Raw genomic sequence first — 12,270 nt, forward strand, 5'->3', positions numbered from 1 at the left:
TTTGCTTTGTAAGTGAATGCAATTCATGTGTATGCAAGAGGAGCAGGATATCTCCAATTGTAAAATCATCCCCGGATTTAAAGGCTTGTCCTATAAAAGAAAGTTAGTAACCAAATCCTTTAAAACTCGGGCTAATAAGCTTTACCTTGCAGGACGCAGATACCAGGCCCGGCCGTCCTCATCCTCCGAGGATAGCGCAGGTCGGCTCCTGAAACGCGGCGGCGTCTGTTTTTCCTCTCCTCTCTGCGCACCGCCAGAGCCTTGGACTTTGGTGACCTCCCAAAACGTGTAGCAAATCCAGACAGTATGGCTGACATCACTTACAGTAAAATGAAACAGGTTCTCCTCTCCCCCGAGGAGGATAAAACTGGAGACTTCTGTAGCGGGGGAGGGGGGGGGGGCATTGATGAAATTGAAGCACTTTAAAAGGACCGGATAGCTGGATACGTTTTATGTCCTTCTATTGCTTTTAGACTTCTATCGCTTCTCAAACCTCTCTATAAAAAAAACAATATAAGGAAAGTAACGAATTTAGTTGTGTTTAGGTTTTTTTAATGTAAAGATATATCCCCAGTGCTGTGAATGAAAGCGGGCTGCTCTAAAATCCCCCATGTACTTACCTGACCATCCTAGGATAAGGTCATCTTTAAAAAGTTGAAAAAAATGATAATTTTTGCTGATACATTGAAGTGAACCTGTGGAGTGAAAATAAACTAATGAGATAAACTTGTTTTTATCCTCCTACTCCTAAAAATGACTTTTTTGATATTTTATAGTTTTATTTTAGAATTAAACATTTACAAAGTAGCCTGTTAAGTGGGCCTAAATGAAAGTACACGAACTGTTGAACTTTTTCTATCTCTCCCTGTTTTCAGTTGTATTCTGCCACGAAAACCTTTAATGCTGTAATTAGCTTATCAGGTTTACTATATACCACCAACAAGACAGACGCTGTCACTTCCATGCCTGGAAATTAACTCTTTCAGGCAGCAAAATAAAACAAGTAAAACAGCCTGGTTATTAATATGTTTTGCACTGTACATACACATGTTTATCTCCTCACGTTACATGTCAACTCGGGTACACTTTAACCTTTTGCTGACCGCGTCACGACGAACTTTCGCGAACCGCAATAGACTTGAATGGGGACGGGAGGTGAACTTTGAAAACTAGAAACACTTATGCTGGCCAGAAAAGTGATGGAAAAGATGTTTCTGGGGGTCTAACATCTGAATTTTTGCATGGCGGAGTGGGATACACACCAAAAGTCCCGGGGAAAAATCTGGATTTGACGCACAGCAGCGTTTTAAGGGCAGAAATCAGATTGCATGCTAAATTGGAGGCCTAAAGTGCTTTCAAACATTTTGCATGTGTATATGTTACGGCCAGAACCCGTAGGGTGGCCACTTCTAGTTCTGGCCGGCCACTTCGGGTTCTGGCCGGCCAATGTGCGAAGTGGCCGCAGCGCAGCGGCCAATGTTAGAAATGGAATGTTATGCCGTCTCGCTGCGGCCAAATTGATGACAACTTGCATAATTTAATGAAATATAGCCGGCGGCAATGTAATAGATGAAGCCGCCGGCTTTCGCACTGCCTCTCTCCTCCCCCCCCCCCCCCCTCTCTCTCCTCTCCCCGCCTCCCATATAATAAGTAGCAGCCGGCGGGGACATGCAGCCGAAGAGTCGTTCGTCGCAGCAGGGGCAGCAGAGCGGGGAGGCTGCAGACATTGCTTCTGCCAGCACCCGCTCTGCAGGAACGGCAGGATTCCCCTGCCGCGACGAACGACTCTCGGGACACGCGTGTCCCCGCCGGCTGCTACTTATTGTATGGGAGGCGGGGGGGGGGGAGGGGGGGCGATCGGGGAGATGAGAGAGGCAGTGCGAAAGCCGGCGGCTTCATCTATTACATTGCCGCCGGCTATATTTCATTAAATTAAGCAACTTGTCATCAATTTGGCCGCAGCTAGACGGCGTAACATTCCATTTCTAACATTGGCCGCTGCGCTGCGGCCACTTCGCACATTGGCCAGCCAGCACCCGAAGTGGCCGGCCAGAACTAGAAGTGGCCACACTTCGGGTTCTGGCCGTAACATATACATCAGTCAGGGAGTGTAATTAGAGTGCTGCATCACACTGACAGACCAAACTCACTTTGTAACGCACCGCAAACAGCTGTTTGTGTTGCGACGGCCGTGCTGGACTGGTGCGCACCATGGCGAGAGTGCAGGCGATGGCGGTTTTCAAGCCCATATGGTCACCGGGCTAAGGTAGCTCAACCACAGAACAACAGTGACTGTCCAGCTGATCGAATTTGGTCTGTCCACAATGAAGCAATGACCTTATTATCTTGGGTGTGCCCCCCCCCCCTCCCCCGAGACACTCATATAGCCGCCGGTCATTGCTTCATTGTGATACGCAAGCCCCTTCACTGTGGCAAGGTAACGATCACGAAGGGGAATTGGCACATGTACATGCCTTTTGTTTTATTGTTGCAGCTGCAGTGCAGCCAGAAAAATTAGGCAGGCATGTACACGCACCAGAAAAATTATTATAGCAGCCGCTGCTAGCAGGAGTCCTGGACCCTGTTGGTGGTGGCAGAGAAGGCAGTCAAGCGACCTGCAGGCAGAGATGCTGTGTGGGGACCGACTTAGTCTTGGGGCAGGCAGTCACACGGCGTTCAGGCAGAGATGCTGTGTCTGGGGACTGACTTAGTCTTTGGGAAGGCCTGACCGTTCTTTGCAGACCAGGCATCCATGGTCAGATGGACCCTTGAACCAGTATGCCAGAGATGTCACCGCTTGCCTTTCAACATCACAGTACAGTTTGGGTATTGCCTTTTTTGAGAAATAATTGCGGCCTGGTATCTTCCACTGTGGTGTGTGGCTTTTGTGTGCTGATTTTCTTCAGGTGGTCATCCCATTGCAGTTTGTGCTTTGTAATCATGTGTCTTCGTAAGGTAGTTGTCCCTACGCGGGTCTTGGTCTTTCCATGGCTCAATTTTTGGTGGCAGAAAGTACAGATGGCATTGCTCTCATCTGAGGAAGACACATAAAAAAATGTCCACACCGCTGAGCCCTGTGATGATGGCACTTTGGTGATGGCTGCCGACGGAGTGTTAAGTGGGGTGCCAGAATCAGAGCAGGAGGAGGAAGATATGTCATGTTTCCGTGCAGAAGCTGAGAAAGATGAGGTGTTCTGTGTTAAATAGTCAACTACGTCCTGACAATATTGGGGGTTGATGGTACGCGTCTTCTTCTGAACACTGTACTTTGGTTGAGGGCCGCACAAAATCACGACAACGCGACCTCGAACAGACCTGAGAGGTGGCCTGCCTCTTGTTTTGTCCATATTGGGGGGGAAGAAGTGAAAGGTATGCACTGACTTGACTAATACAATGTGCAGTTACACAGGTGCAGTAAACAGGTATCCACGGATTGGTATATAAAACAGCATGCGGTCACACAGGTGCAGTGAACAGGTATGCAGTGACTGGTATAACAAATGTGCAGCTGTCACACACACAGGTACCGTGAACAGGTACAGCGAATGGTGGTGGTATATAAAACTGCGTGCGCTCACGTAGGTAGGTAGGTGCACTGAACAGGTGGGTATGCAGTGATTGGTATTACAAATGTGCAGCTGTCACACAGGTACCGTGAACAGGTGCAGCAACTGGTGGTAGTATATAAAACTGTGTGCGCTCACATAGGTAGGTAGGTAGGTGCACTGACCAGGTGAGTATGCAGTGATTGATATTACAAATATGCAGCTGTCACACACACAGGTAGTCACTGAATGTGCTTGGCCTGGCAGTGACAGTGGCACAGTAGGAATTGCCAAGGGCCAGCTGCGACTGAGTGACAGGGCTGTCTATATGCAACACGAGTGTCTGTGGGACGCACAGAAAAAAAAAAAAAGATCACAAGAACAACATTAGCTCTCAAAAGAGCTGTTGAGGATGAGGAGTGCTTTTTAGCAATGACTATCAGCAAGAAGGAGCAACCTAACAAGCCTAACACAAAAGTCTAACTAAGCTTTCCCTATTTTAGCAGGTTCTCTCCCTTCTCTAATTACTGCAGGCACACGAGTGAGTGAAATGGCTGACGCTGTCTGCGTTTTAATAGGGGGGGGGCTTCAGGAGGGAGTGTAGCATGATTGGCTACCCTGTGCCTGCTGACTGTGATGTAGACGGTCAAAGTTGACCCTAATAATGTAGTGTAGGGGCAGGTCGAACTCGCATAAAGTTTGCGTTAGATCGTGAACGTGAACAAGCAAAGTTCGCGCGAATAAGTTTGCGTGCAAACCGTTTAGGCCATCTCTAATGACCTGTCTCAATTTTAGCACCCAGGGCATCTCAATAGCACATTTAAAATGCAATGCCTACAATGTGTCTCATTATTAAAAAAAAATCCATTTTACATTTAAAGTTTAGCACAGGTTTTATTAGCCTAATGCAGCCAGCCTGACCGCAGAGGTTTCAGGCAGCTAAAGACTAATGTAATTGTTTTATTGCACACATTTCCACGAAGTGAACAATACCTTTCATCAACAGAGGAGGTGGATATTTAGGACAACTGCTTTAAAAAGTTTATCCAGAGGGAAAGTGTGAAGATAGCAACTGTGACTTTTGTAAATGAGGACAGCTGGAAGGGGAGGGGGGAACATGGCTGCTCCTATAGCTATTAGAAACTAGGAGAAATTCCAGGGCAATAAAGAGTGCTTAGTTCCCTTTATCAGCAAAAACTCGGTATACAGAGGCGCCAGAGTAGAGTAACCCCAACATTTTAAAAACTACTTAAAAGCAGAGGGGGATGTTAGGGTGGACTTGCCTCCCTCTTACAACAAAAGAAAAAAAAACTCACTTGAGCCTTGATAAAACAGAATTGATAAATCATTTATTCAACTCCACAAGTGCAACGCGTTTCGCGGGCGTGACCCCGCTTCCTCAGGCAAAAATGGGAGCACAACTCAGTGGGTCAAGCAATAGGTTTTGAGCGCCTCACTGAGTTGTGCTCCCATTTTTGCCTGAGGAAGCGGGGTCAAGCCCGCGAAACGCGTTGCACTTGTGGAGTTGAATAAATGATTTGTCAATTCTGTTTTATCAAGGCTCAAGTGAGTTTTTCTTTTGTTGTAAGAGGGAGGTAAGTCCACCCTAACACCCCCCTCTGCTTTTAAGCGGTTTTTAAAACGTTTTACTCTACTCTGGCGCCTCTGTTTACCGAGTTTTTGCTGATCTTCTAGTCCACCCTGGGTGGAGGGGTGCATCCCCATCCACTATCTACAGAGAGCGACTTCTTAACCTGAGTGGGGTCAGGTCCTAATGCTCCCTACCTGCATTTAAAGTGGTTGCCTATGGGTAACCCGTGTTTGTGAATATCCTTTATAATAAAACCCGTGTCCGTGCCTCCTGTCTGAGGTGTAGCGTTGTCCGTGATTTTGGCCACTGTGCATGTGCGCAGCACAGACCCAGAGACAGGAGGCCGGGTACGGGGCCAGGGAGTCGAGCGGGCGGCCGTATGTGCGGTGGGTGAGCCGGCGAGTCGGGCGTGTGCGTGGTGGGTGGCGGGCGCGCGCGCGCCCAGGAACACAGACCTAGAGCCCGTTTTTAAACAGGCTTAGGTCTAGCAGTATACACATAAAATTGTATTGAACTCTTCATTTTACCTGACAATAGTGCACCATATTGGGCTCTCGATTCTCTTCTTGTTTTTTAAGCTTAGTTCCCTTTATGCCTGATGTACAGAAACAGCTATCTGTCCAGGATGTTGCTTCTATATTTATTTATAATCCTTCTATTAGAATGTCCTTGTTCAGCATTGGGTTAGGCTTTAATAGCTGCTGTGTGACAGTACAATAATGGCATGCATTCCTTCCTGTATGGGGATTTCCTGTACCCTCTGGAGGCATTGGATGTACTGCTCCTGGGCTATCACAGCGGCCTCCACAAGGAGCTGCGAGGAACTTGGCTATTATGGATAACCAGCAACAGTTGTGCTCATTGCAGAATAAAAGGCTTATTTTAGCTCGGGATCACAAGAAATGGACGACAATTTAGGTAATAAATTCCTGCTCTGTAGCGATGTCTCGCATCATTACCCCGAGCTTTGCCTGCACATTAGAGGCCTTCTGATGTCTGTGATTATTGCCGCAGTCTTTCCTCTACTGCAGTCAGGGAAAACCTGAATATAAGGACATCCTCAGTGTAGGTCATTAAAAGGGTATTGGCCACTTATTGTGTGTCTAATGCAGATGCCTAGGTTGATCTCTTACTCATGTGGAAATGATAGCTATTAGGCTTGGCGCACAGTCAGCAATGTTTTTATATAGTGTGTTCAGTCTAGTAACACATTTATGTTCCTTAAAGAGGCACCACAGAAACATATAGTAGAATGTAATACATGATCAAGGTTCAGTGACTATCTACAGGGGTGCAGGCATGGTTTGTGCCATAGGCGCCAAAGCAGGTGCAAAGAATTGGTAACTTCGATCATATGGCACCAGCGCCAGTTGCCATGGTACCGTGCCGCTCTCCTCAGTCCCTTTCTCCTCCTTCAGACCTCCAGATTAGCACAGTGAAAGACCCGAAGATCAGCATGGGATCCGAGGGCAGAGCGGCGCACAGATGCGAAGTGATGTCACTTCTTGCATTTGAAGTGATTTGCAGTTACTGTTTTCATCTCTGCTCTCGGGCCTTACACTGATCTGTCTGAAACAATAATTTAAATGCCTTAAAGCAATCTTACTAGTGAAATGAGAGCTACGTTTTTCAGAGCTCCTGTTTGATAAAGTGATTGCATTTGACTGAAAATGATTACAATTAATGGATTGCTTTTGACTTGAGAGTTCGATTTTGCGTAGATGCTATCATTTTGCTACAGTAGATAAGTAGCTGCAACACAAACATGTGGTCGGGGTATGACTTTTTAGCTTCCAATAACTCAGGATATGCATTTTAGAGATGGGAAGGTTGAGAGGGGTGAAAATGGGGTTCTTCTGACCAAAAGTGGGTTTGACTACTCACCACCATGGTAAGTATCATCATCGCTTTCTGATGCCTCATTATAATGCCCATATTCTAGCACTCTTCCATATTATTTTTGGGTTCCCCATTAGTGTCCTCCTTGTTTTAGGGTCCCTCATTAGCGTCAGTATTTTTTATTGTGTTATCCTTTAATTCCTTATTCTTTTATAGTGCCTCCTCATTAGAGTGTCCTTCATCATTAGATACAGTATGATCAGAAATGCCAAAATCCAATGCCATTGAAAATCCGATTTCCATCAATACCGATTACAGATTCAGTGGATTTCCAATTCCCATTTTCTGAGAAATCAATTTTTGTTTTTTATTGGGGAGGGGGGTAATTTTTTTGCATTCTCTGATTGGCCAAATACTTCCGAGTTGGCTTTGCTTTCTATGATTGGTCCTGTGCTTCCGAGTGCTTTGATTAGGCTAAAATTACTGAGTTGCAGTAATGCGGTATTTCTACAGAATTGTGATTTCTGATTGAAAATGCGAAAATTTCAATTGCTCAAAATCCCTGTTCATCATTGTGGTCCCCATTGGAATCCACTTTAACTCTTTGTTCCCTATTAGGGCATTTCCTATATTCTCTGCTGTCTTGTGGTCCATGTCTACTACAACTCTGCATGATTGGTTGGTACCTGTCTTTTTGTCCAAATCTGAAAGTCCTACGGAATCTTAGTCCTCATATCTTCCATAACCTTCTGTGGAATCTCCCATCTGGACTTAGGAAGATTTAGTTCATACGGTGTGCAGAAGTCGCAGTCCACAAAGCCAGCCTCTTGGTTGTTCCCTTGAGTGTATGGTGTAACTTCCTGTGTCTTACACCCTGCCACTATGTTATTATTTCTGATGCCTCTTTGCACATCCACTTAGGTGAGGGATGACCCAACTCGAGTCCAAGCGCCATATCCAAGCAAGTGTTTAGGAGGGACAGAAAGGGAGAAATGTTTTCCACTTGAACCACACCCTTCCTGATTCAGCCTCATCAATTAAGTTGAGCTGTGTCAAAAAGTGTGAGAACCTCATCCTCGGCCCTTGAAGACTATAATTGGACATCCCTGATTTAGGTCGTGTCTAGTGTGTCTATTGATCTGGCTTGTCTTTTTGCTCCTATTATCAGCACTTCACTTCCATTTGCTTCTATTATCAGCAAGCCCTTTTCAGCTACTGGTAGTATTTCCCAATACCAGATACCCCCAGCTATCGATAGGTAGTACATCCAATGCAGGGTCTTGTCTTGCCATGACGCTTTCTCAACTCGGTCTTCCTTCCATGTCTTGTGTTGGTTTACCATGACCTCACTTCCTTTTTCCTGAAGCAGAGAATAAACTATTGTGATGGTTTACTGGTGACTAGAGTTACTTTAGAATGGTTCTTGTAATGATCACATATTTTTGATTACTCTAGTCATTCAGTCGAATCTGAAACTTTGTTGCATTATTTCACAGAGTTTCTCATCCTCCTCAAATCATCCTACCCATTCCAAACTGGGAGCCCAAAGAGAAGCCGTCCAAGGAGGTGGAGATTGGGCCGCTGGTGCAGCATGTATATGAGGTATGGCATATGAGGTATGGCTATTTGGCCTTTTTCTTTATAGTTGTACCCCTATTTAGTGAGATACGTAACTTGTAATTTGGACACCCCCATAGACGGCAATAAAGAATTGCAGCTATGGTGCCCCTAGTGTTTAATTTGAGCGGGTGCTGGAGTTCAGCTATTGCATAGTCAAAATTGTTTAGTATATATGGTGTGTTTACTAATGTGGCGATGGTGTACATCAGCACAGGAGGTCGGCTATTGTATTGGTAAACTCTAGCTATGGTGCAGCAACTGTTAACATTGGCATCAGAGTTTTTCTACTGTATAGCTAAACTCTGGATCGTTGCGGCCAAGTAATGGTTTGTATTGCCAACTACCATTATGTATAGTTAACTTCTGTTATCAGCTGTGATGGAGAGATAATGGTGTAACAGTCAGGTATAGTGTTAGGTGTAGGTAGGAGGCTGGTTAGTGTTAGGTGTACTTAGTGGGGAGGTTAGGTGTAGGTAAGGGAGTGGTTAGTGTTTGGTGTACTCAGCAGAGAGGTTAATGCTAGGTATAGGTGGCGGGCTGGTTAGGTGTACATAGCGGGGAGGCTAGTGTTAGGTGTAGGTAGGGGGCTGGTTAGTGTTAGGTGTACTTAGCGGGGATAAGTTGCCTCAATTATTAGGATCTTTTGGCATTTTTATTTGGCCTGAGGAAGTGGGCACGTACCCTCCCAACGCTTTGCCAGTGCATCTATTAAAAATTATCTAATACATGAATTTGTCATCATTGAGGTAAGCCACCTCACCCTTTAGTTTTATCACATCTGGGTGCCTCTTCCCCCCTTCTTGTACTTAGCAGAGAGGTTAGGGTTAGGTGTACTTGGTGGGGAGGTTAGTGTTAGGTGTAGGTAGACACAAAACATTTATATTGGGCTTTTCTCCTGGTGGACTCAAAGCACTAAAGCTGCAGCCACTAGGGCGTGCTCTATAGGCAGTAGCAGTGTTATGGAGTCTTGCACAAGGTCTCCTTACTGAATAGCTCCTGGCTTACTAAACAGGAAGAGCCAAGATTCAAACCCAGGTCTCCTGTCTTAGAGGCTGAGCACCAGTACAATATCTAGCCACTGTAGGGGGGTTAGAGTTAGAAGATAGGGTGAGGGAAAGGATAGCAGTAGAAAGCGACGGTAGTAACACCCAGCTAATTCACAACGCTAAGTTGTTGTTTGTGCAAGCACAATTTTTTGGCCTATTCAGCGATATATATCATGGATTATTGTTAGAGATGATCAATGAGGTGTTAATAGTTCCAAGTTGACCCAGAGTTTTATGCAAATTTATACAGATTGGAAATTGACCAATCCAATGCAGTAGCTCCAAAGTTAGTAAACCAGGACTTTTATCATGATGGTTTTCTGTGTTTTCTTGAAGAGAAATGGCATACTTGTGAAGAAAACAGCAGTCCCATCATTTCGGTTGACATACTAATAATGTGTTTTGGTCACATTTTTGGAACAGCTTCACAATATCGGGCCCAGCGCCGTCGGGGAGACTCAGCTCACTGTGGGATGGCCTGTCCAGAGCCGGGAGGAATATCTGCTTTATATATTTGACATTGATACAGAAGGACCCTTAACATGTCATCCAAGTAGTGCCATCAACGACTTGAAAATAGAGGTAAGCTTACGGCTGTTCTCTTCTACACGGGTTACTAAATAGCAGTAAAATGTACAGTATGTGTGAACATAGTGCACATTAATTTTACTGGGAGTTACCAAAGCGTTCACAACTGTTTGAATGTCAATGAAAGTTTGCAATGGGATTATATTACAAAAACATTCTGAAAAAAATCCCATTCTGTAGAACATACTTATTTAGGGAGTTGTTAAAAGGACCCAAAAAGGCCATAATGAACTTACCTGGGGCTTCCTTCCAGCCCCTCCTAATCCATGAGGTCCTTCAGAGTCCTCTGGGTTCCTTCCCAGCCCAGAGGATCCAGAAGGACCGCATGGACTACGAGGGGCTGGAGGAAGCCCCAGGTAAATTCACTAGGGCATTTTTGGGTCCTGCTCAGGGTCCCTTTAAGGCTGACAGTGACTATGTTGGGGCATGAACATGTCAGGGCATAGATTTCTGGCAGTGGCAAATTTAATAAGAGTGAATGAATGTGCCAGGAATCTAACTGAAAAGTCGATAAGTGTCTGGCTATGTTTTATCAGAGAATATCTAAAGCCTCGTACACAGTTGGCCGAGGTGGCCTATTATGACCTTCTCAGGCAACAATGAACCAACAACGGCCAGTCGGCAAGCGATTAACTTCTTTGAATGCACCGCTCCCCCTCCTGGCAGAGATGGAATTCTGAGTTTGGTTCCACTTTAATTATAGTAGAATAATCAGGAAAGGGGCAAGCTGGCACCCCCCGTCCTATCCCTGGGCTTTATAGACACAGCCTTCCTATGTGAACGGTTTTCCACCATCCAGCAATTTGACCACCATTGGGGTTGTCTCTTATGCTCACTAAAATATGACAAGGCACTATGAGGACACAAGACCTGGTTCTATTTCTTTTCTTACAGAAATATATTCCCCAAACACCCATAATCACAAATACTGTGCTAAAAAAGAAAGTTTTAGAATTTATTAGCACTTGTCACGCATTCCTCCCTGTAAACAGATTATTTTCTGAGACACTTTGATGTTTCATGGATCTCGTAAGCACCGATTGGACAAACCTGGCTGTCTTATCGCTCTTCAGGGATGATATACCGCTCAGATCGTGTGCGGAGCGCAACCCACCAGGAAGGGCCCTATTTGTCATACTCTTCGGTGCTGTTTACAGATCAGTCATTGCTCTGCTCAGACAGCCATGTTGCAACCAGTGGGATTTAAGAGATTACACCCCAGACTTCTCATTCATGTCCCTCACCCAGATGTTCCGCACATGTGAGCCGCCTGATCCTATTGAAGGCGAGATTTCAGTATTGTTTGAAGGCCTGTTACTTCATTCTAGCAGCATGTTTTTGTTTTGTCTTTTATGTTTTATGGTACCATCGTTGGCTGAACAAATGCGGGGAATGTTCTTTCACGGAAAACACGATCAACTGCTCGTTAGTCGCACGACAATCTATTGTTTATTTTTAGGAAAATCTTTAAATATTCAGAATAAAATATAAGCTAATGTCAGAAAGATGCTGAAGACACTAATATTATTATTTTACTATGGTTTGTTTTTATTTTTTATGACCTTTTACTCGTTATTAGTTTATGGAAAGTTTTAAAAGTTATAAAGGATCATTTTAAAGGGCTGGAGTACAGGAATGTGGGTTTTCTGTCTATAACAATAAGGTTTAAAGGGAAATTTCACTTTCATTTGAAATATTCCATAACCATAAATTGGCGCTGCACAAGCCTTTTAATTTTATTAAAAAACGATCTTTCCATTTCTTTTTTTATTCAGCTTAGAATTTCCAACACTGGCTGCAAGTTTAAAGTGCATTTTTTGGACCCAAACTTTGTTTTACAAGTCTGAAGTTAATGCAGGAGTAATTAATTAGTTGCACAGAGCAGGAGCCATTGCTAGTCATTTGCAACACCTGTATTAACTCCTTAGCTGACAGCTTGATGGACAGTTTTTGATGAAAACCCTGTGGAATGGCTGCACTTTGTTTGCTTAAAGGATTAAATAAAGAATGCCAATTATCCAGTATATAAAGCTGAATTGAA

General features: G+C 44.6%; 1 protein-coding gene across 1 annotated transcript in view; it reads left to right on the forward strand.

Moving 5' to 3' along the window:
- ITGA8 (integrin subunit alpha 8) overlaps positions 1-12,270 on the forward strand; it is a 243,799-nt gene that overhangs the window by 194,916 nt on the left and 36,613 nt on the right. Inside the window, exons 24-25 of the mRNA XM_068235491.1 lie at positions 8,472-8,577; positions 10,065-10,223. Of these exons, the coding sequence (XP_068091592.1) occupies positions 8,472-8,577; positions 10,065-10,223 (265 nt within the window). The remainder of the gene's footprint in view (positions 1-8,471; positions 8,578-10,064; positions 10,224-12,270) is intronic.

The sequence above is a fragment of the Hyperolius riggenbachi genome, chromosome 5, assembly GCF_040937935.1.
Source record: "Hyperolius riggenbachi isolate aHypRig1 chromosome 5, aHypRig1.pri, whole genome shotgun sequence".
Lineage (NCBI taxonomy): Eukaryota > Metazoa > Chordata > Amphibia > Anura > Hyperoliidae > Hyperolius > Hyperolius riggenbachi.